The sequence below is a fragment of the Lithobates pipiens genome, unplaced genomic scaffold (genome assembly GCF_037356315.1).
Source record: "Lithobates pipiens isolate NorthernLeopardFrog02 unplaced genomic scaffold, aLitPip1_a1.2 Scaffold_8, whole genome shotgun sequence".
In the NCBI taxonomy this organism is placed as follows: Eukaryota; Metazoa; Chordata; class Amphibia; order Anura; family Ranidae; genus Lithobates; species Lithobates pipiens.
The window spans coordinates 453011020-453036904 of NW_027507903.1; the positions used below are offsets into that span (position 1 = coordinate 453011020).

Consider the following 25885-nt stretch of genomic DNA (forward strand, 5'->3'; position numbering starts at 1 on the left):
ACTACACATATCCTTTGCTTTGTGATCTCTGTTATCCCAGCAAGCCCATCCCCCACACAGTTAGAACACACCCAGGGAACATAGTTATTCCCTTGATCACCCCCCCAGTTTTAACCCCTTCCCTGCCAGTGTCATTTATACATTGATCAGTGCCTTTTTCTTAGCACTGATCACTGTAATAATGTCACTGGTCCCCAAAAAGTTTCACTTGGGGTCAGATTTGTCTGCCGCAATCTTGCAGTTCGATAAACATCACCGCCATTACTAGTAAAAACATAAATAAAAGTCCCTACATCTATCCCCTATTTTGTAGACGCTATAACTTTTGCGCAAACCATTCAATATACGCTTATTACATTTTTTTTTTTACCAAAAATATGTAGCAGAATACATATTGGCCTAAACTAATGAATACATTTGTATGTATTGCATGTATTATAGCAGAAAGTAAATATTGTTTTTTTTCCCAAAATTTTCAGTTTTTGTTGCTTATAGCGCAAAAAAAAAAAAGGCAGAGGTGATCAAATACCACCAAAAGAAAGCTCAATTTGTGGGGGGGGAAAAAACAAAACATCAATTTCTTTGGGTACAATATCGCGCAGCCGCACAATTTTCAGTTAAAGCGATGCAGTGCCGTATTGCAAAAAATGGCCTGGTCATTAAGGGGGTAAATCTTTCCAGGGCTGAAGTGGTTTAAGTGATTGTAAATGTTTTTTTTTTTTTTAAATAACAAACATGTTATACTTACCTGCTCTGTGCAAGGGTTTTGCACAGAGCGGCCCCCCGATTCTCCTTTTCTGGGGTCCCTCGGCGGCTTATCCAGTGTCCCCATGGAGAGCCGCATTCTGTGAGGGCACCCATTTGGGTGCACTCCCGAGTCCTGCTGCTGCGTCCATTGACACAGACAGCAGGACTCGGCCCCGCCCCCCGCATCACTGGATTTGATTGACAGGGAGCCAATGTCTGGAGCTGCTGGGCTCGTGCATGTCACTGGAACGACCGGGCTCAGGTAAGAAAAATGGGGGCTATGGGAGGCAGCTGCAGCACGAAGGCTTTTCCCCTTAATGCACCTTAAAATCCACAAGACTTTACAACTTCTTTAAGATCTTTAAAAAGTACTTTCCTCCGGTGAATTTATCAAAGGATTTACCAAACAGGTGTTCACCATCAAAAGGCATGCGTACAAGATGCTTTTTACAAGAAAGTTCACCAGCCCAAGTTTTTACTCCCAAAATTCTGTCCACGAGATAAGGGACATTCTAGAGAGTTGGCAAATCACATTCTCTACAGCAGGGATATGCAATTAGCGGACCTCCAGCTGTTGCAAAACTACAAGTCCCGGGGGGGGGGGGGGGGGGCTATATGGTGCACCCTGGGGGCAGCTCTAACAAGTTTTATTTACCAGTATCTAATCGCAAACCATATGTCCTACATACTAAAGGAAAATAGACTATGCAACTTGCAAGTACAGTTGCACTAATTTTCCCCGGAGTAAATGTGGTGAAGCTACACTTTGTAAAGTATACTCACTCAGGTGCAGGAAAGTTTAAAAGAAAACAGAATTTTTGCTTGCCCATGATTGGATGATGGAAATCAGCAAAGCTTCACCACTGTCTTGTAGAGCTGGAGGCGCGAGGGTCAGCACTATGAACGTACCACACCTCTATAGTTTTTCAGAGTGCTATCAATCTAACTCTATGGACTTACACGAAGAGAGAGCACAAAGATGACCTTTTCAATATGCTTCCGCTCCTTCGATTTTCAATCTTCAGCTTGGCAGTGGATCCTTGACCAAACTGTACCACTTAAAGAGGAACTTCATCCAAAAGGGGACGTTCCTCTTGTTTCCTCCCCTTCCTCTTTACCATTTGGCACTTACATTTTTTGAGGGGAGCAGGTACCTGGTTTTTGACAGGTATCCACTCCCATCTCCACCCGGATCACCGTAGCAATCCGAACGGAAGTTTACCCCCCCCCCCTTCGCCAGGGGGCTTCTGGGACACATCACAGGTCCCAGAAGAATGCGCGACCATCCACAAAGTGCAGCATGGTTCACAGCCGGTTTCCCTTAGTTGATTTGCTGGCACTAGGGACCCGAAGCCCAGTGAAGAACAGGCTCAAGTGAGGACCGTGCTAGACAGGTAAGTGTCCTTCAATTCATTTTTTTTTTTGGGGGGGGGGGGACTGACGCTCTTCTTTAACTACACTGGAGGTGAGGGACCTGGCTATGGTGTCTGGCAGAGGTGACTGATCTATAAGACTGGCTGAACAGAATTACAAATCCTTTGGTAGGTAAGACAGTTCACATATATGGCATGTAATTCAACTGTGCATTTGGCTTTCTGTGTGTAGTTCCCCTTTTTAGACTTTAAAAAAAAAAATTAACTCAATTATAGAGTCCTCCAGGCCTTCCTTTGCCTAAGACCAGGGACTTCTTTCCATGTCCTGGCTCCGGCCTGGTTTTAATCTACACTCCAGCCCTGCAGTCTACACATCCATAGGAAGTGATAAAATCAATTTGACACATGCATTTAGTATGGAACACAGTCACTAGTACTTTTCTCTGAAAAAAACTGTATGTAGGTGCACCTTCCAGGGTAGGGGGTGGAATGAAGAGGAGACCAGGAAGGTGCCATGACTTGGAAAGGAATGCCTGGCCCGTGGCAAATCTGGACAGTGTGAGGTAAGAATTCTATTAAAATTTATGAGGAGGACCAACGAGATTGGTGTGGAGGTGCTGTGATTGGCATAAGTCAACTTACATTTTAAGGGAGGTTAGTTGTGTAGCATTAATGCGTAAAATAGTTAAACCGAGAAGATCGCAAGTAAATCATAGCAAATGTATTTTCATGAAATAATAACATACAAACTTTTATAAGCCACCTGAGTAGCCATTTTTTTTTTTGAATGTACAGGTGTCTTATACATGACGGAAGAGGAGACCCTTATGTGCCAGTGAAGTAAACAGAGCCGAACAGAGGAAGGAAGAGTGAAGATACATTGTCTGGTAGGAGAAGGGTTCATTGCTTACATCATGGACTCAATAGACATAAAGAAACCTCTAGGGGAGGCTTCCCATTGCATTTTCTACAAGGAAGTATATTTAGCAGTAGAGAAGAAGATTGTATACCTTATTCCTGAGCAGGTGCTGACTGCTACATCGGAGTCTTTCTGCCCCTGAACAACGCCGTGGTAATAGCAGTGGTCCTAAAATCAGATCAGCCAGTCAGTACAATGAAAGGAAACACTATCAAAAAGGTTTGCTATCAAATTGCATTAAATAGACCGAATAGTTTCTAAATAGGTTCTTATAAAAAGCCAGGTGTTGTCTGTACTATTCAGTAAAGAAAAAGTTTAAATCTGTGTTCAATTTAAATGCCTAATTATTTGCAATGTCTGGAATACATGACTGAAGGAAACATAGTTTCACTGTATTTACTAAACACCTTAACTATTCTTATTCATTTCTCAGTAAATCGTTTAACTCTTTTAGTAAAATAACCTTATGACCTCTGAACAAGTCTTTTAAGTGTGTGTGGTATGTATGTACTGTATGTCTGTGCGTATGTGTGACCATCGATTGTCAGCTTCGTTTAAGGCAGTAACTTATGTGAATGGCCTATGTACTCTCCAGGGTGCTGAACAATTTGTATATAAATATATACATAAAAAAGCAATGTATATTATTTACAAGGTTTATTACTTGATTGACTTGTGAGTACAATACCGCAGAATAGGTAATGGCAATGGGCTTTATTTACTAAAGACAAATCCATTTTGCACTTGGAAGTGCAGTCGCTGTAAATCTGAGGGGGACATGCAAGAAAAAGAAAAAAAATCTGCATTTTTGCTTGTACGTGACTAGATTATAAAATCAGCAGAGCTTCCCCTCATATTTCAGATCTTCCCCTCAGATTTACAGCGACTGCACTTCCAAGTACACTTGCAGCGCAAAGTGGATTTGCCTTTAGTAAATCAACCCTAACACATAGTATTTTTGTATATATTTATTCGTTGTGTTCTGGATTCAAATATATGGTAAAGTAAATATGGAACATAGATTAATTCATACATACAGTTTCAGTCAGAAGATAATAGTTTAGGCTACATCCTTGACAATACAATAGCTAAATCAACCAGAGATGGGTGGAACAAGGCACCACATCCCAAATAATAGGAAGAAATGTAATTGGTAGAGAGGGGACTTTTAAGGTGCCAAAACAAATGAAACTATAACATGTATAATACAAAGGTTTTATTGTACATAGGGTAAAACGTAGGGCTGTGGAAATTAAAGATGCATTCCTCGATTAATCGATTCATTTTTTTGATCGATCAAAATTCTTTTGATCGGTACTCACCTCTCTGCCGGCTTCCGGGTCTTCAGGGAGTTCCGGTGACGTCACGGACATTGACGTCACTAGACTCCTCCCCCTTCCCCCAAGTGCTTTCGTCTGCTAACGAAGGGAAGGGGGAGGAGTTCGGTGACGTCAAAGTTCTGATTGAACGCAACATGTACGGGGGAGGAGCTACGCATGACATCACCCACTGCTGCCCTACAGAACTAACATGATTGTCGGCTTTACATGCTGTGTTTTTATCATCTCTATGTGACTAGTTTGTGTTTGAACACAAAAATTCAATCTTATACTTAAGCGGTGAGCACTTAGATCTTTTCTTTCTACCCATGACCTGGCGTCCTTGCTGAGATCTAAGGAGACGTGAGAGAAGTTTATGGTCCGTGTTAACCCTTTTGATACCCGCTTCGTTTTTTTTCATGTCTTTCCCCTTTATTTTCACCTCATAACCCCACAAATAACATGCTTTCTATTTCTGGGTGGCTACACTCAGTCACACAGCTGTATCTATGGAGGAAGCCCGGATTGCTATCCACATTGGACTTCTAATGCCGCGTACACACGAGAGGACTTATGTCCGGCAGACTTCCAAAGGAGTTCCGCCGGAGTTCCGCCGGAGTTCCGACGGAGTTCTGGCGGACTTTTCGACCGAACGGACTTGGACACACACCATCACACCAAACTCCGACGGAGTCGAACGTGATGACGTACGACTGGATTCGAATAAGGAAGTTCATAGCCAGTAGCCAATAGCTGCCCTAGCGTCGGTTTTAGTCCGTCGGAGTAGCATACACACGAGCGGATTTTTCGAAGGGGACCGGGTCCGGCGGAGTTCCGTCGGGAAAATTTGAAGCATGCTTCATTTCTAAAGTCCGTCAGACTTTTGCGAAGCTAAAGTCCGTTGCAGCCCACACACGATCGAATAGTCTGACGGACTCAGTCCGTCGGACTTTGGATGTTGAAAAGTCCGCTCGTGTGTACGGGGCATTACAAATCTGCATCTGTTCATCTTTTAGGATCCGTTCGCACTGCTGCAACTTGCGGTGCGACTTTGCCAGGTGACTTCTTGGAGACTTAAGTACTACTTTGATAGAAGTATACAATATAAATAATTTAGAAGTCGCCTTAAAGTAGTACAGGAACCTTTTCTAAAGTCAGAGTGACTTCAGTAGTGCGAATTAAGACAGCTCTCATTGTCTAACATTGAATTTGACATATCATGCAACTTGGGGTCTCATAAGTCTGATCCCAAATTGTAGCGATTTTGTGTGAACCAAGCCTTATACAGTACATACCCTGTTTCCCCGAAAATAAGACCTAGCGTGATTGTCGGTGATGGCTGCAATGTAAGCCCTCTCTTCTCTTCTCCCCCTCCGTGCCGCCGTCCCCCTCTCTTCTCCCCCTCCATGCCGCCGTCCCTAGGGGTGCAACGGATCGTCACCGATCCGTGCGCACATGCCGCGATCCGCGGTCTCGGCCTTAGGAGAGGCCGCGGCTTCGGCCTAGCTCCGAAGCGGCGGCCATCTTTCTACACCCAGGTGTTTACAATGTGATCGCTCCGACGGTTTCTCTCTCCCCTCTCTGTACTGATCTGTGCAGTGGAGGGGAGAGGTCGGATGGATGCAGCCATCCCTCCATACCCTGCCAATGCAATACTCTGCCCTGCCCTACCATGCCATGCTCTACTCTACTCTGCCCTACCATGCCATGCTCTACTCTACTCTGCCCTACCATGCCATGCTCTACTCTACTCTGCCCTGCCATGCCCTACTCTGCCCTACCCTACTATGCCATGCTCTACTCTGCCCTGCCCTACCATGCCATGCTCTACTCTGCCCTGCCCTACCATGCCATGCTCTACTCTGCCCTGCCCTACCATGCCATGCTCTACTCTGCCCTTCCCTACCATGCCATGCTCTACTCTGCCCTGCCCTACCATGCCATGCTCTACTCTGCCCTGCCCTACCATGCCATGCTCTACTCTGCCCTGCCCTACCATGCCATGCTCTACTCTGCCCTGCCCTACCATGCCATGCTCTACTCTGCCCTGCCATGCCATGCTATACTCTGCCCTGCCATGCCACCATACTCTGCCCTGCCATGCCACCATACTCTGCCCTGCCATGCCATACTCTGCCCTGCCCTACCATGCCATGCTCTACTCTGCCCTGCCATGCCATGCTATACTCTGCCCTGCCATGCCACCATACTCTGCCCTGCCATGCCACCATACTCTGCCCTGCCATGCCATACTCTGCCCTGCCATGCCATACTCTGCCCTGCCATGCTATACCCTGCCCTGCCATACCCTGCCCTGCCCTGCCATACCCTGCCATACCCTGCCCTGCCCTGCCATACCCTGCCCTGCCATACCCTGCCCTGCCCTGCCATACCCTGCCATACCCTGCCATACCCTGCCATACCATACTCTACCCTGCCCTGCCATACTCTACTCTACTCTGCCATGCTATACTCTACTCTGCCATGCTATACTCTACTCTGCCATGCTATACTCTGCTATGCCCTGCCCTGCCCTGCTATGCCCTGCTCTGCTATACCCTGCTATACTCTGCCCTGCAATACTATACTATACTCTGCCCTGCCCTGCAATACTATGCTATACTATGCGCTATGCTATACTCTGCCCTGCCCTGCAATACTCTGCCCTGCCCTGCAATACTCTGCCCTGCCCTGCAATACTCTGCCCTGCCCTGCAATGCCCGCCAATACTCTGTCCTGCCCTGCAATGCATAGCTAATCAAAAAAAAAACACTAGATTCATTAAAAAATAAAAATAAAAAAAATAATCGGATAGTCGTTGACTAATCGAAGAAATAATCGATAGATTAGTCGACAGACAAATTAATCGTTAGTTGCAGCTCTACTAAAATGCAATAAAATAAAAAAAATTGTAATTTAAAAAAAAAAAAAATCCAAAAAATGGCCCTTTAAGAGCTATGGGCGGAAGTGACGTTTTGAGGTTGCTTGCGCCCTGCAATGTTATGGAGACGGGTGGGGGCCGTCTTCCCTCACTCGTCTCCATACCCAGCAAGAGTGAAGATCTGATCACCTCCGCCGCTGCTGACAGCTTCGCTAAGCGGCGGAGGGCACCGTAGCGTGGAGGGGGGGGGTCCTCTCCCACCATCGATAAAAGTGATCTTGCGGTGAATCCGCCACAGAGACCACTCTTATCGGAAATCTCTCCAAAGTAGGAGGAAATTCCCCTCTTTGACAGCTGTCACTGAAACAATCTGAAACAAGTGCCCTCACTGAAAGAATTACCATCATCTTTTGTACTGGTGACAACCCCGAATTTCTGGATTCCCATCACTTTCTTTCTCAAGGACAATGGTGACCAGGACAAATAGAGAGGGTAAATATATGCAGGGAGGACGCAGACAGCTTTAAAAAAACACTGATTGGGGATCTAACCCTTCCCTATTTTTATGAAAACTATAAAATACCTTGGATGTAGATATACTTTAACTGCTTGCAGACCAGCCGCTGCAGCTTTACTGCAGCAGAATGGCACAGCTGGGCGAAACTACGTTACCTTATGTCGCTTTGCCTTTTTGGCCAATAGGCCCACAGCGTGTGCTGGACCCCGATGTGAGTGCCCGCCGGGCGCGATGACCGCTGGGTTCCTGTGATCACTCTCGGTTCTTTCAGGAGAGAGGAGACAGATTGTGTGTTCATACTATGTATGAACACTGATCTCTCTCTCCTCCTAGACAGTCCCACCCCCCTCAGTTAGAAACACACATAGGGAGCACAGTTAACTCCTTGATCCCCCTAGTGTTAACCCCTTCCCTGCAAGTGACATTTACACTGTAATCCGTACATTTTTATAGCACTGATCGCTATATAGTTGTCAGTGGTTTCAAAAATGTGTCAAAAGTATCAGATGTGTCCACCATAATGTCGCAGTCCCAATAAAAATCGCAGATCGGCGCCATTACTACAAAAAAATATATATATAATAAAAATTTCATAAATCTATCCCCTATTTTGTAGACGCTATAACTTTTGCGCAAACCAATCAATATACGCCTACCAAAATACATATCGGCCTAAACTGAGGAATAAAATTGTTTTTTTTATAGCGCAAAAAATAAAAACCGCTGAGGCGATCAACTACCACCAAAAGAAAGCTCTATTTGTTTGGGTACAGCGTTGCAGGCCCGCGCAATTGTCAGTTAAAGCAACGCAGTGAGGTAGCGCAAAAAATGGCCTGGTCATTGAGCAGCCAAATCTTCCGGGGCTGAAGCGGTTAAACATACAGCACTTTCGTCTGCTCTCCTTTATTTATTAGTAATATAAATAGGTCCTTTGCAATAACATCAAGCAGACCAGACGCTGTACAGTCATACAAGATAGATGATTCTGGTCAGTGTGAGTTCATTTAAGGCAGAGGGATAAGAGACAAGGAACATTGAGCTCTTTGAGGCAAGCATTCTTATACATCTATCCTCATTTCCTTTTCCCTGCACCCCCATTCTCAGCTTCCTGGGTATCGTGATGATCTCACTGGCTGGGAGTTAACCCTTTCCACAGTGCTAGGGAGCAATCATACACAGATTTCAATGGACAGGGTGGGGATGAAGCGCAAGGGACAAAGACATGGTTGTGTTTTATGAAAATTTCCCAGAGGCTTATCACAGCTTGCATAGACTTAAGCGACTGAAAATCTCACAGCTTTATCCTCTGTCAGTATCAACCATATAGGAGGCCATTTCTTTGTGTAGGCAGTAAGGAGGATCAATCTTCTCTATATTGGTTCCCTTTTTTAGAACAGAGACTTCTGTTCTTTGCAAACCTTTGAGCCTCATTAGAAGATGTGATGATCCTCAAGACCTGGGCCAGCAAACATTGGGATTCGATAAGGAGTCTAACAGACATATTTATTAAATTAAAATGCAGAGAGCAAGATGCAGTCTGCAGTAGCCGTGAGCTTTTGCAGACCTTCAGCAAGCTTTAGTATCATTAAAACTACAGCCAGTACTGCTGCTCTACATTCTGAGAATAGAGAAGGGTGCTTTAAAGGCTTTAAAGAATGTGTAAACCAAACATTTCATATTCCTGATATACAGTTGTGCTCAAAAGTTTGCATACCCTGACAGAAATTGTGAAATTTTGGCTTTAATATTGAAACAATGACTGACCATGCCAAAAAAACTGTCATGTATTTAGGGATTGCAATCACATTAAGCCATTTATTATCACGTCGTTTTTGGATCCTTTCTAAATCATAATGATAACCAGGGCTTTTTTCAGCAGGAACTAGGGGGAACTCAGTTCCACCACCTCTGGCTCAGGTCTTCTCCTCCCTGCTCACCACTAGCACTTGGTAACACAGAAGTCCAGCTTCTGCATTTACAACTGATAGCTTATCTCCCAGTAGCTCCCACAGGTCAGATCTCCTGAGTAGAGTGCAGGACAGGGACAAAGGAGATACAGAATAGGTGCCCAGGGTTCCGTGCAGTCATGGGTGGGAGAGGGCGCATTTGAAGGCTGCATGTGGTCTCCATTTTTTCCCTGGTGACCAGTTGTTGATGCTCCTACTGCACGATCTCCCTTGTAAATGACTGTGGTATAGTATAGTATGCTGGGAGGTACTACAGCCGGATGAGTGCTTCAGCTTAATATTGCAACAAAGGTAAGACACGTGGCAGATGGTGAGCTTTTAAGGAGGGGGAAGAAGGTGAGGGCAGTGGAGGGAGGAGTTGTATGCAGAGGGAAGAGCTACTATTTGATGTAATTTGGCAGGTATGTGTGTGTGGTGGGCATGGTTGAGTTCCTGCACCTATTCTCTGAGAAAAAAGCCCTGATGATAACAGAAATCACCTAAATGGCCCTGATAAAATGTTTACATATCCTGGAATGTTTGGTCTTGGTATATACACAGAAGGTGGCACACACAGGTTAAAATGGCAAAGGTTAATTTCCCACATTTTTTATTCTTGTTCTACCTGACTTTGGCTTGGTATCAAAAGAGCCCCTCATTTTCCACTTCTTAATAAGTGATTAAACAGTACCGACTGGCATATTCAAGGCTTTGGATATATTTTTATATCCTTTTGAATCTTTGTAAAGTTTCATTACCTTGTTCCGCAGGTCTTTTGACTGTTCTTTTCTACCTCCTCATGGCTCAGTGTCTAGCCTGCTTAGTGCATCCATGTGAGATCTAACAAACTCATTGACTATTTATACACAGACACTAATTGTGATTTAAAAAAGCCACAAATGTGGAAAAATGATTTCTGATTTCTGTGATCATTATGATTTAAAAAGGATCCAAAAACTATGTGATAATAAATGGCTTCATGTGACTGCTATCCTTAAATAAAAGACAGTTTTTTACCATGATCAGTCATATTTTCAATATTAATGCAAAATTGCACAATTTCTACCAGGGTGTGCAAACTTTTGAGCACGACTATATACCTGCTGTACAATGTACTTATATTAAAAAAATATCCTGTTCCCTTTGTTTTGTTTCTTTTGCATAAAATCCATGGTATTCCTGCCAGTCCCTCTGCTTTCCTATTAAAAACTGACCAGACTAGGAATGAAATCACAGTATGGTCAGTTATCTAGCTATGCTGGGAACTCAGTGTGTTCTCCTCGAATGATCAGACTTGTGCTGACATGCCCCCACCCCCTTCCCATAGCCATTCACTGGGAAGATCATGTGACCATTCATAAAAAAAAAAGGGAAAAACAAGGTATTTATAATGTTTATTTCATTTTTACTTTAAACTGTATAGGTTGTTTTACAAGGTGATGGTTGAGATATACTTTAAGAAAGCAGTTTGATGAAAGCTTTGTAAATGTTTGTTTTAGGTTTGGGTTCACACTATCTTCTAATGTGGCTCCCAGCAGGGGTCCAGTGCGTCCTTGTTCACTGTCTCAGGTCTGATTTGACCCTGAATTTTTGGCTGAATTCGGACCTGAAACAGACCCAAAGATGCACTGGGCTCCTGTGCAAGTTCGCATTGAAGCCGCAGCACAGATATGTGAACCAGCTTCATAGAGAGCCGGTCAAAATCTCCTCCTATTGCGAAATGGATGCGGAAAAAAACACATCCAATTCGCAATAGTGTGAACCAAGCCTTACACATTGGCTTGTAATCAGTAGTCTGATAAGCAATGCATGCAAATCTGGCCATATCTTATGTATGTTTTGCTGGTGGGGCCCCTGACTGCTGGGCCTGTGGACAAAGTTGGGGTAAATTTACAGAGCTATTTCACATGTTAACTGCCATAATGATACTTTAATGCAGCCAATATTTACAGTGCCTTGAAAAAGTATTTACACCCTTGACTTTTTCCACATTTTGTCATGTTATAACCAAAAATGGAAATGTATTTTATTGGGATTTTATGTTATAGACCATAGACCATAATGAGACTCAAAGGTTTGCAAAGAACAGAAGTCTCCGTTAAAAAAATTCTCAATTGGATTTAGGTCTGGTCTTTGACCGGACCATTTGAACACATGAATATTCTTTGATCGAAAACCATTCCATAGCTCTGGCTGTATGTTAAGGCTCCATGCACACTGAAGCTCAGAAACTGACGTTTTTGGATGTTTATCAGCAGTGGAGTTTATGGGCTGTTGTCTGAATGCCCTAAAATCGCGTTCAAGAGCTGTTTTTCTGACCACAAAAAATGCTTAAAAGCGTTAAATGCACATAAACGCTGATAAACGCTCAAAAACGTGGTTCACCAGCATTTAACGTACTTGATCAACTGAAAAAAAAATATATAAAAAAAATTCTTAAAAAAAACAAACAAAAATGCTAATGTGAACAAAACGCAAAAAAACGTGAATAAACGCTGTTGAAATTTTTTTTAAAAACATTAAAGGACTCACTGCAAAGCTGCTGGTGTTTTTATAGCGTTATTTTAACATCCAATGTGCATGGAGCCTTAGGGTGGTTGTCTTGCTGGAAGGTGAACCTCTGCCCCAGTCTCAAGTCTTTTGAAGACTCAAACAGGCTTTCTTATAAGATTGCCCTGTGAGAACAGAAGACGGCGACAGCGGCAGCGGCGACAGAAGACCAAAGAGGGGGACAAGACCCCCGAAGTCAGAAGAAGAGGGCGGCGACGAAGAAGAAAGCTGGGCTCCTCCGCTAGTAAAAGAGCTAGCAGAAGATAGCGAAGGAGTCCGGCGAGAAGACCCCCGAAGACGAAAGAAGACCCTCGGAGCTGTGCAATAAACTATTTTGACCCTTGTGTGTTGTGTTTTTTTTTTTACATTTTTTCACAGGTGAATGGGTAGAGATACATTGTACCCCATACACATTCACATAGGGTGGGGGGCCGGGATCCGGGGGCCCCTTTATTAAAGGGGGCTCACGGAATCCGATAAGCCCCCCGCCCGCAGACCCCAACAACCAACGGCCAGGGTTGTCGGGAAGAGGCCCTTGTCCTCATCAACATGGAGACAAAGGTGCTTTGGGGTGGGGGGGGGGGGCGCGCGGCCCCCCCTTCCCCAACATACCCCCCATGGTGAGGGCACGTGGCCTGGTACGGCTCAGGAGGGGGGGCGCTCGCTCGTCCCTACCCCTTTCCTGGCCGGCCGGGTAGCGTGCTCGGATAAGGGTCTGGTATGGATCTTAGGGGGACCCCCACGCCGTTTTTTCAGTGTAGGGGGTTCCCCTTAAAACCCATACCAGACCTAAGGGCCTGGTATGCTCCTGGAGGGAGGACCCACGCCATTTTTTTTTTGTTTTTTTTTGGCGTTGAGTTCCCCCTTGAGAGCTCATTCTCTGATTGGCCACGGCAAAAGTCGCCTGGCCTGGGGCGACTTAAAGTCGTGCTGTAAGTCGCCCCAAGTCGTTGATAAGTCATGTCCACGTTGCCTCCAAAAGTCGTATTAAAAGTCGCATTGCCCCTGTGTGAACCAGCTCTAAAGGCAATTGGTTCCACTAGATTTCAGTTGGGGGTATCAGAGTAAAGGGGGCTCAATACAAATGTGTGCCACACTTTTAAGATATTTATTTGTAGAAAAAAAATTGAAAACCATTCATCATCAGCAGATCTCGGGTGTAATGCCACGGTCCTGCAGAATGTCTATGTAAGCTGTCTTCTCGTACCTCGTATGGGCAGGCAGTCACACTCTGACAGGAAGCTCAACTACCTACCTAGATGGCTTAATAGCACCTTGGTAGTTGATTGAGAACTACAAGCCGACGGCAGCTGCAAAAGCTGTCAGGACTTGTAGTTTTCCCATTCACAAAACCTTTTTCTTTAGACTGTGACAGAAGCGGGGGGAAAAGATCCCCCGCTCACTGTCAAAACAGGGACTCGGGGGGAGGGGGGTGAACTTATTCTTTAAAATATAACTAAAGGCAATATCTGGAGGTGAATTAGAACACCTGTCAGTTTTTATTGCTATTTGTGCCACCGTTAGCGAGGTTCATCCTCTTGGTTTGTTCTGTTTACTGTTATCATTGAAAGAGAAAGTAAAAGGAAATCCTACATTTTGTCCCCAGAAAAGTAATAGAGGGTAAATCTTCCTATTCTGGTGACCTGGGGGGACTAGTTCTGGTGACCTGGGGGGGCCCCAAGAGATTCCCTTAAACTTGCAGGGATTTCCTTTCACTTCCTGTTTTGGCTGTGGGATGGGAAGGAAGGTAGATCTCCTCATTGGGACACAGATGCCAAAAAAAAAAACTAACAGGGGTATACCCTATAACCCTTCTTTAACCTATCCAAAAAATGAAAAAAAAAGTTTGGACTATAGTTCTACTCTAAGCCATCTACTTTAACAAAAAGTGTATCTATTCTGAGCAATGGGAGGATGAAAAAAAAAAACTGAACACAGATTCTTGGTGATCCAGATTATTTTGATGTATTATCAAAAAAAAATTTAAAACTTTATTGTGGTTTTCTTTAACCACTTGCTTACTGGGCACTTAAACCACCCAGCCCCCCCCCCCCCCCCCCCGTCCAGACCAATTTTCAGCTTTCAGCCCTGATGCACTTTGAATGACAATTGCGCGGTCATACAATACTGTACCCAAATTAAATTTTTATCATTTTTTTTCCCCCATAAATAGAGCGTTCTTTTGGTGGTATTTGATCACCTCTGCGGTTTTTATTTTTTGTTAAGGTTTTTTAAAAAGACTTAAGGAATTTAAAATGTATATGTATATATATATATATATATATATTTTATATTTTGTTATAAAATTTTGCAAACAGGTAATTTTTCTCCTTCATTGATGTACGCTGATGAGGCTGCACTGATGGGCAATGATGGGCTGCACAGATGGGCACCAATGAGCTGCACTGATGGGCACCGATAAGGTGGCACTCAGAGGTGGCACTGAAGGGCATTGATAGGTGGCATTGGTGGGCACTTAGAAGTGGCACTAATAGGTGGCACTGATAGCTGGCAGTGATGGGCACTGATGGGTGGCAGTGATGGGCACTGATAGATTAAACTGAAAGGCATCACTGCTAGGTGGCACTGATTGGCACCACTGGTGGGCATTGATAGGTGGCACTTGTGGGCATTGATAGGTAGCAGTGGTGGGCACTGTAGGCAATGGCAGGTGGCACTTGCAGGCACAGAGGAGGAGGCAGATGTGCCCCCTTCCTCTTCGGGGATCGATGTCCCTTGAGCATAAGCCGGTGATCGGGAAAATAAGCAGATTACCGAGCTTTTGTTTGCAGACGTGATCAGCTGTCATTGGCTAACAGCTGATCAAAGTGGTAAGGGGCTGGGATCGGCCCCTTACTCGAATTGGTGATCATCCAAGTCTCAGTGACTTGGTGATCACAGCAAGTGCCCTGCAGGGGGCACGCGGGTAGCGTCCAAAGGGGCGGATGTCCTATGATGGCCTCCCGGAAATTCAGGTCCGCGCTGTGGCCATCATTCAGCTATAGCGTGGACCTCAAGTGGTTATTAAAAAAGTTATTGAAAACATTCCAATGTTCTTCTTGAAAAAAAATTTTTTTTTTAAATTCTTGGTGATCCTGTCAGCCCTTTGTTCCCCAATGCTGTAGGCTGTTAATCAACACTGGCCATCTAATCCAATGAGGTGCTCTGAATTACTTCCTCCCCTTTTGGATCCCTCTTACCGTCTCTCAGGGCTTGGGTGTCTCTGCTACAGGAAGTGAAAGAATACCTCCCCAATGGTTTCACAGACATTTTAGCTGCTTTATCCAAAACTAACAAAAATACATTTTGGTTAGGCGTTAGGCTTTAACCTAAATTCCGTATTTGCCATAGGCTAATATTTAACCCTTGCACATAGTATAAACACAGTTGGGATAATTGAGATTTAAATTTGTTTTGTTTCTTCATACATACAGCCTAAAATGTAAAGTTTTAAATATACAAACAACAGAGCTATACACTGCCCCAGAGCATAAACAGATAAATACGCTGATGTTTCACTTTAGACAAAAACAGCCTGCTAATTAATGAGTGTAATACGCATCTGCCGGTAAATATCTGCATTTTCCGAGCATCTGTATAAACAACCAGACTTATGCATCTGACCACATCTGTCCTCCTCTGACCTCTCCGTCAGTCATGTCATGGCTTGTATCTGTATGTTCTATAAATAAATATGGAATCCCGAGCTGTGTGCAGGCCCAAATAACCCTGGGCTATTGGCAGAGTGCGCCATCTTTTCACTCCTGACCTACTTCCCAAAATGGTTTACCCCAAGGCATTGAGAAGTGTGTCAGGAAGTAAAGTCAGGAACTGCAGGTCAAACCAAAATGGGGCATGAGTTTATCTGAGGAAATAGTGTAGCAGCAGAAAAACACACTGAGTTAGCACTATGGCTAAAACAAACTGCATAGAAGCCAGGACGTCCTGTGACTGCCCTTGTTTGATGAAGAACAGAAGGAGAGACAGTGGAGATAAATTAGTGAATCAGCTGAATGCAAATAATTAAATTTTATGGAGAATATTCTCGGTCACCTGGGGTGAGTAGACGGCTGCTAAGGACCAGGGAGCCTAAAACACAATCTGTCATATAAAAATGTAGTAATTTGGCTATACATGATGAGGCAACACAGGACAGTCATTGTAAGGTCCCCTAGTAATCTAACCTCCATCTTGAAGTAGATGTAAACCCCCACTGAATGGCATTCAGTTTCTCAAAACACTTTTTTTTTTAGTTAAAAATAAAACACTTTGGCTCAGTTACTATTATGCCACATACACACGATCAGACTATCCAGCGGACAATCCGCCGGACTTTGCAGCAGAGGTCCGCCAGACTTTGCAGCGGAGGTCCTTTCCAAACGAGCAGACCTGCCCACACACGCCCACACACAACCGGACTTTTCCGAGGACTAGGTCCAGCGAACAATCCGCCGGACTATGGCGGGAGTTCGCCGGACTTTTGAAATGAACGGACTGGCCCACACACGGATTAAAGTCTGTTCATTCTGAACGTGGCTCCAGGTTGACGGAACTAGCGAAGGAAGTCAATGTCGCCGCCTCCATCGGCAAGATTGACATTTCGCGAGCCCCGTCACCTGGTATGGATTTAAAGGTAAACCCCTATGCCGAAAAAATGGCGTGGGGATCCCCCCAAAGTCCATAAGAGACCCTTATCCTAGCACGCAGACTGGCCAGTCAGGAAAGGGGGTGGGGACGAGCGAGCGCACCCCCTCCTGAGCTGTACCAGGCCGTGTGCCCTCAACATGGGGGGGTGCTTTGTTGATGAGGACAAGGGCCTCTTCCCGACAACCCTGGCCGTTGGTTGTTGAGGTCTGTGGGCGGGGGGGCTGAGCAGAACCTGGGAGCCCCCTTTAATAAGGGGGCCCCCAGATTTTGGTCCCCTACCCTATGTGAATGAGTATGGGGTACGATGTACCCCTACCCATTCACCTGAGGAAAAAAATTGTACATAAAAAAAACACAACACAGATTTTTAAAGTACTTTATTAAACAGCTCCGGGGGTCTTCTTCTGTCTTCGGGGATCTTCTCGCCGGACTCATCCACTATCTTCTACTCTTTTGCTAGCTCTTTTACTAGCGGAGGAGCCCGGCTTTCTCCTTTGTCGCCGCCGCCGTCCGCGGGTCTTCTTGCGACGTCGGGGGTCTTGTCCCGCTCTTCGGTTCTTCTTGCTGGGCCTCCACTTTCTTTAGAAAAATATATACATAAAACTATTTTTCAGAAATAAAAAACGGATAATTGGCATGTGTGTATATATTCACCCCCTTTGTTATGAAGCCCATAAAAAGCTCTGGTGCAACCAATTACCTTCAGAAGTCACATAATTAGTGAAAGGATGTCCACCTGTAGGCAATCTAAGTGTCACATGATCTGTCATTACATATACACACCATTTTGAAAGCCCCCCAGAGGCTGCAAAACCTAAGCAAGAGGCACCACTAATCAAACATGGCCATAAAGACCAAGGAACTCTCCAAACAAGTAAGGGACAATGTTGTTGAGAAGTACAAGTCAGGGTTAGGTTACAAAAAAAAATATCCAAATCTTTGATGATCCCTAGGAGCACCATCAGATCTATCATAACCAAATGGAAAGAACATGGCACAACAGCAAACCTGCCAAGAGATGGCCGCACGCCAAAACTTACGGACTGGGCAAAAAGGGCATTAATCAGAGAGGGAGCACAGAGACCTGAGGTAACCCTGGAGGAGCTGCAGAGTTCCACAGCAGAGACTGGAGTATCCGTACGTAGGAGGACAATAAGCCGTACGCTCCATAGAGTTGGGCTTTATGGCAGAGTGGCCAGAAGAAAGCCATTACTTTCAGCAAAAAGCAAAATGGCATGTTTTCAGTTTGCGAAAAAAGGCATGTGGGAGACTCCCAAAATGTATGGAGGAAGGTGCTCTGGTCTGATGAGACTAAAATTGAACTTTTTGGCCATCAAAGAAAATGCTAAGTCTGGCGCAAACCCAAAACATCACATCACCCAAAGAACCCCATCCCCATAGTGAAACATGGTGGTGGCAGCATCATGCTGTGGGGATGTCTTTCAGCAGTCAGGACTGAGAAACTGGTCAAAGTTGAGGGAAATATGGATGTTGCTAAATACAGGGATATTCTTGAGCAAAACCTGTACCACTCTGTGTGTGATTTCAGGCTAAGACGGAGGTTCACTTTCCAGCAGGACAATGACCCCAAACACACTGCTAAAGCAACACTTGAGTGGTTTAAGGGGAAACATGTAAATGTGTTGGAATGGCCTAGTCAAAGCCCAGACCTCAATCCAATAGAAAATCTGTGGTCAGACTTAAAGATTGCTGTTCACAAGTGCAAACCATCCAACTTGAAGGAGCTGGAGCAGTTTTGCAAGGAGGAATGGACAAAAATCCCAGTGGTAAGATGTGGCAAGTTCATAGAGACTTATCCAAAGGGACTTGGAGCTGTGATAGCCACAAAAGGTGGCTCAAAAGGTGGCTCTACAAAGTATTGACTTTAGGGGGGTGAATAGTTATGCACATTGACTTGTTCCTGTTATTTTGTCCTATTTGTTATTTGCTTCACAATAAACAAATAAAAAAAATCTTCAAAGTTGTGGGCATGTTCTGTAAATTAAAAGATGCAAATCCTCAAACAATCCATGTTAATTCCAGGTTTTGAGGCAACAAAACATGAAAAATGCCAAGGGGGTGAATACTTTTGCAAGGCACCATAGAACAGTTTAATTTTTAACTTGGTTTAATTCTTTTTCTTCATCTTTGTGTTGCTAATCTTCTGCAGCCACCTCCTGACTACATGTACTCCAGAAATGGTGGGAAATAAAAATTCAAATACAAAATTACACGGCGCAAGCCTCCTGAAGGTCACAACAGTGAACCATGCCTCTACCATGCACATGTGTTGAAATAGGCATTTGTTGTCACCACTGGAAGCCCACGTGCTATGGAGACAACACAGAAGCATAACTGGGAAATGAGGATTGGGAGAGGTCCCCATTGTCGTCTTATCAGAGATAGTACTCAAGCAAGGGCCTTCACCAGGTATTATTTTATCGAGTTTCAACATTACATTACATGGAAAATCAAATTTAAGATTTTATTGACCGTATTTACATATGCTTTAAAGACAATATGCTTTAAAGACAATATGGGGCAGTTACTAAGACCTGCCATTCCAAAAAGATATATATATATATTAATGGTATAGCTGTTATTTTGCATATTATCAATAAGAGAAGTGCTTGAACTAGATGCACAGTTAAAACAGTAAACTCAGTATATATATGTATATATATATATATATATATATATATATATATATATATATATATTCACTGTGGAATCCAAGGGGTTAATCCTCTGTATTGTATAAAAAGGCTGTTTGATCCTGTCTTCTCTAATCCTCCCCTTCTTAAACTGTTTCCAATCCATCTCCTGATAAACCAGAGTCTTGGGGGAACTCTGCACATGCTCAGTTTGGTGTGTATTGCTAGAGATTTTTTTTCTTCTTGGGAGGATGCATGTGATTAACATGGGGCCAATCAGCACTGTCAATACAGAGGGTCATGGATCCTGCAGCCTCTTAGGACAGTCAGAGTAGAATGAAACCTTCTCCTACAAGCTTTAACCAGACACTTATAGAATTCAGAAGACTGCTATATATTGCTGATGAGAAAAGGTATTTTGCCGTTTATGTTTACTAAAATAATTGCACTTCCATGTTCTGTTGGAGACCAGATATAGTGAATGCAGGGTCCTGAGTTTAGGAACACTTTAAGCTGGCCATAGACAAGTCATTTTTTTATTCAACCAGCAGGTTGAACAAAGAAAATGACTCTATTCTCCTATCCACACACTCTATATGGATGGAGGAGGATTCCCTCCCATTGAGCTATTGTATTTGGACAGCTGAGAAATTTCCCTACAATCAGAATACACTCATCAAAACCACAAGCTATAGCTGGTGGAGATGATCAAAAGAAAGTTTTCCAACAGGCTGGTTGTACACAAGTCAATTGTTAGTCAACAGATTCCTTAAAGTTGGGATCCTTTCAGAGCCTGGACTGGTTTTGTGATGTCAGCCGACAGCGGGCTTTAGCTCGTTGACAGTTAAATCTGGGTAGCAGGAGTGCAGAACTAAGTGCACTACTATGACCCAGAAGAGAAGTATGGCCAAAATAATTTTGGTCATACTTCTCTTTTAACCATTTGCGGACCAGTCGCCGCAGTTTCACTGCGGCAGGCTGGCTCTGCGAAATCATGTTATTGTACGTGATCTTGCGAGGCTTGGCCAGCGGGTGCGCACGTGCCCGCCGCAAGCTCCGTGAGTCTGACAGCGGGTCCGCGGACTCGATTTCCACAAACATACCCACGAGCGCCTCACGGAGAAGAAGAAGAACGGGGAGATGCTAATATAAACAAGCATCTCCCTGTTCTGCCTAATGACAGTGTCACTGATCAGCTCTCCCTGTGATCGGGAGCGCTGATCAGTAATATGTCACACACAGCCCCCCCCCACCCCACAGTTAGAATGACTCCCTAGGGCACACTTAACACCTACAGCATCACCTAGTGTTAACCCCTTCACTGCCGGTCAGATTTACACAGTAATCAGTGCATTTTTAATTGCACTGATCACTGTATAAATGTGAATGATGCCAAAACAGCGCCAAAAGTGTCCGATGTGTCCGCCATAATGTCGCAGTCACAATAAAATTGCTGATTGCTACCATTACTAGTAAAAAAAAAAAAAAAAAAAATGCCATAAAACTATCCCCTATTTTGTAGACGCTATAACTTTTGCGCAAACCAATCAATAAACGCTTATTGTGATTTTTTTTTTAACCAAAAATATGTAGAAGAATATATATCGGCCTAAACTGAGGGAAAAAAAATTTATATATTTTTTAGGGAGATTTTTTATAGCAAAAAGTAAAAAATAATGTGTTTTTTTCAAAATTGTTGCTCTTTTTTTGTTTATAGCGCAAAAAATAAAAACCGCAGAGGTGATCAAATACCACCAAAAGAAATCTCTATTTGTGGGGAAAAAAGGAAGTCATCTTTGTTTGGGAGCAACGTTGCACGACCGCGCAATTGTCAGTTGAAGCGAAGCAGTGGCGAATCGCAAAAAGTGCTCTGGTCTTTGGCCAGCCAAATCTTCTGGGGCTATAGTGGTTAACCATGCATGCCTGACTGTTGTACTGCTACATAGGAATTCACATGATTGGCTTATGACAACAAAACATTTTGTAGTGCTTGGTCCATCCTTATACAAACCAGCTTAGGTATGGCCGTGGCCAGATGTATACATCATGTAACCCTAGGACAACTATCCTCATCCTACGCTAGTCAACTGTAAAGCCTTGCTATCCCATCAACAAGGTCAGTTGTAGCCACACAAGGTATGGTAATATGGCACAATGCAATGGGGGTTTAACAATCTTTCACATCTCCCATCATGTTCTTAGAACATCAACATCTGCCTTGATACATTCCATGGTGATTGTATAAAGGTGGTTGAGTTACCTTGCATGGCTATAAATTTTGGGGTATGTTCCAGACACTCATTGGAGCGGAGAAAGCCATTTGGATGTGCGGTGAAACGTCTTCAACATTACAGAACCAGTCAAGCTAATTATGACCAAATACTGCTAGCTATATCATAACTTGGGTAAATGAGAACCTTCACAGATCTTACCAATCCTCAAGAATATATGTGGGTGGTTATGTAGTAGCCCTGCTGCCCTATGCCACAGCCTGTGTTGGCTATGTGAAAGTCCTGCCCTTGCTATGACATGTTGAAGATAAGGAGTGCCTACGCATGACTATTTATTTTAATCCTGGAGCAAAAAAAACTGACAAGGGTTCTAATGCTTTACCACACACCCCAAAAAAGCTGTTGTGGCTGGACATACAAAAAAATGGCGTTAGGTTTTGTGGTAAGTTCAGAAGGAAATTGTTGAAGTATTATTATTTGCAGGGTAAAGATCTAGCAAAGCACATAATTATACATAATAATACATACAGCAATCTAGACCTTGTTATTCAGAATCTGTAAAATAAAGAAACGCACAAAAACAGCACTGTGGATCGTACACCGTATCATACCGTCATATTGGGTTTCTGAATGATAGGAATGTCACCGGGGCTGTAATGGGTCTCTGTGTAATTCATGTGGATGAGTTGTCTGCAAAGCAATTATGAAAATTAAAAGTTAATTGATCGTTTTTCTTACAGTGTAAATGATGTCCAATACTGCTAACAGTGCAAACATTGTTCTTTCAGACTTTCAAACTGATACTGTTAAAAATGACATTATTTATCTTAAAGGGCACCTGAAAGCATAGAAATATGGGTGCTATTACAAATGACCGGCTTTAAAAAGGTGCATAGCTGCATACTGATATGAAATCATCTGATGTTCAATAGCTAATCAAATCTTTTACTTATTTAAGGTTTTTACTGGTTGCATGAGGCATTGATAGTGTAACCAGGGTCCTAAAGATGCATCCTGGGAAGGCTACATTACCAGTTCCTTCCCCCTCAGATGATGTTCATTGTTACATGTTCCAGGAGGCAGAACCAAAGTTCCAGACAGGAAGTTAATGTGATACTAGTCTAGGTTTTTGTGTTTAAAAATAACAAACATGTCATACTTACCTGCTCTCTGTGTAGTGGTTTTGCACAGAGCAGCCCAGATCCTCCTCTTCTCTGGTCCCTCACCGGCGCTCCTGGCCCATTCCTTCTACCGAGTGCCCCCACAGCAAGCAGCTTGCTATGGGGCACCCAAGGCGAGCAGCCGCTCTGTGTGTCCATTCAGACACGGAGTCATGGTGTGGCCCCACCCCTTCCCAGCCACTCTGCTGCCACCACAGGCCAGCAGGTGCAGTAAGTGTTAGAGGGGCAGAGCAGAGAGTCGGTGACTGACAGTCACCAGCACTCTGCAGGCTGAAGACAGAGCTAAGCAATCAGTGGTGTCTGATCACTCAGTTTATGGTCTGAAGCCAGCGGGGGACTTATGCAGCATTGGAGTGATGCTGCATCAGTCCCCCGCCAGCTTCAGATCGTGAACTGAGCGATCAAAACACCACTGATCGCTTAGCTGCATCCACTTTTGTGAGTATATATATACATATACATACATACATATATACACACACACACACACACACACACACACACTATTTTTTTTTTTTACAAACCCATACCTCATTTTTAAAGGTAGATTGCCATTACTAAACAGGTGCCAGTGTTGTCATTTTTAAAATAAATTCTTCTAATTGACCATTATTGTATGGAGCATTCTTACTTAAGCTTAAGGGACCCTTTTTCAACTACCAATGTGAAGAAACCCTTACAATTTGTCCTGCTTTTCATCTGTTCTGGACATTATCATTTATTTTTTTATTGTCTTTATCGTTACTGAAAATAATGTTGTTGTATAGAACAGCCCTGTGTGTTCAATATGTCAAGTATTTCACATTTTCGTTCTCTCTTTTATTTATTCTTATATAAAACATACTGTCCATACTGATATACCCAGAGCTGTAGTTATAATAATTTTTTGCAGGGTTCCATGAGACTGAAAGTTAACCCAAAACAAGAAGTTCCACTTTTTTGCATCCCCCTCCCTTCCTTTAATAATTGCCAATCTGGCATGGGTTTTAAGCATTCTAGCCAAAAGGAAAAATATAGATTTTGCTTAATGCAGCACATACATGAATCAGTTTTTTTAGTTCCATCAGAATGCACTGATCAGTGCTGCCAGCAAAATCAGACAGGGCGGTTGTACAGAACCGGCTGAATTTCAATCCACGTGTGGCCAGCTTTAGATACACTTTAACCACTTGAAAACCAGGCTCTATATACGAAGACAAAAAAGTGCTCCCAAGGGCTTTCAAGCAGCAAAAAAGATCAAATTAAACCATTGAATTATCATAAAAAAAATTTTTTTATTGATACAAAATTACAAAAGATTCAAATATCAACACAGCTTTTTAAAACCATGAGCTCTGGTATGCATAACATCTACATCAAACAGATGGTCTTATTAAACTGGCAACCAACAATATATATATGAGAATTCTGATTCAGTATTATTGCCCAGAAGAACCCAATTTTTCAATACTTTGACAATTACCGGTACTTGGTCATGCAATGCTGTACCTACATTAATTTTATATTGCAAAGACTGATGTTCTGACTGCTTATTGTATTTCTTGAGGCCTTAAAATGTCAGCAGTGAAAACACCCCCAAAAGGAACCATTTTTGGAAAGTGGGCAAACCATAAACTATAATCACCAATAAAATCTCTCCTAGCCACAGGTACACCCCAGCCAAACTATGTCCAGTTTTTACAGTAGATTAAAAATGCTTGTTTGCATTTTAAATCAAATTATTATATTAACGCATGACAGAATTAATATACTAATGCCATGTACATACAAGCGGAATGTCCGATAGAAAAAGTCAGACGGAATCTTTTCATTGTATATTCCGATCGTGTGTATGCCTTATTGGACTTTTTTTTTTTACGAAAATTCTGACGGACCTAGAAATAGAACATGTTTTAAATCTTTCTGATGGAACCAATTCCTATAGGGAAAACCGTTCGTCTGTATGCTGTTCCGACGGACCAAAAACGACGCATGCTCTGATGCAAGTATGAGACAGAGGCTATTGGCTACTGAACTTTCTTTTTCTAGTCCCGCCGTAAGTGCTGTACGTCACTGCGTTCTTAACATTCGGACTTTGGTGTGATCGTGTGTACGCATGACAGTTTCAGTGGAACTCTGTCGGAACTCCATCGGGAAAACCTTCGGAATTTATTCAGACGGGAAAAACGGTCGTGTATACGCGGCATTATAGTTATTTTACATTATAGTTGTTCCAGCAACATATACAGGGACACAAATTTCCAGGTATGTCCCGATGATCCTTAAATTTAAACACACTGGGGAGCTGAGCATTTTCATTAGATTGCAGGTTACAACATCAACAATTTAGTCCTTAGTGCCAAAGCTCTAAACTGTATCTAAACCCTGAGAACAAAAATGTAATATATTGCAGCATAAACTATAATCAACAATAAAATCTCTCCTAGCCACAGGAAGGTCCCAGTCAACCAACAACAATCAATTAGTATGCAAAATAAACAATCAGCCAAGAGATACTGTGATAAAAAATAATTACTGAGTGGGTGAAAGGGAGTTACATATTGCTTGGATATGGCTGTTAGGTCAAATGGGCTCATTTTAGGGTATGGTAACGTGTTAGAGGTGCTTTAGTATATTAAATACATTATTTATGATACACTGACCAGCTTTGCTATGCACACAAGTTCTTAGCATGGGAAGCCTTGAGCCAAAAATTACCTGCCCCAGGTTGCCAGTGCTGAGAATATATATTACCATGGGAACCTGTCCTTGGTCCTGATGTCCCAGAGCTACGGTGCCTTCGACACGTCAGATGACACAACTATGTCTGCGGTAAGACACATCCAAACCAGAATCTGATGCTGAATGGTTAACCATGGTTATTTCTGCAGATCTATAGGAGGTATCATTTACTGTAATAAATCTTGTTAGGGGGATGGTG

At 43.3% G+C, this 25885-nt stretch overlaps 1 protein-coding gene across 3 annotated transcripts in view; it reads right to left on the reverse strand.

The window, feature by feature from the left end:
- The window catches only part of ADAM19 (ADAM metallopeptidase domain 19), a 117189-nt gene that overhangs the window by 37643 nt on the left and 53661 nt on the right, over positions 1–25885 (reverse strand). For 2 of the 3 annotated variants that reach the window (XM_077468408.1, XM_077468409.1), the window contains exons 4-5: positions 22396–22474; positions 3131–3207 (exon numbers count right to left, since the gene is read on the reverse strand). In XM_077468408.1, the coding sequence (XP_077324534.1) occupies positions 3131–3207; positions 22396–22474 (156 nt within the window). Of the gene's footprint in view, positions 1–3130; positions 3208–22395; positions 22475–25662; positions 25814–25885 lie in introns of those variants that run through there. The other variant, XM_077468410.1, reaches the window with a different exon arrangement.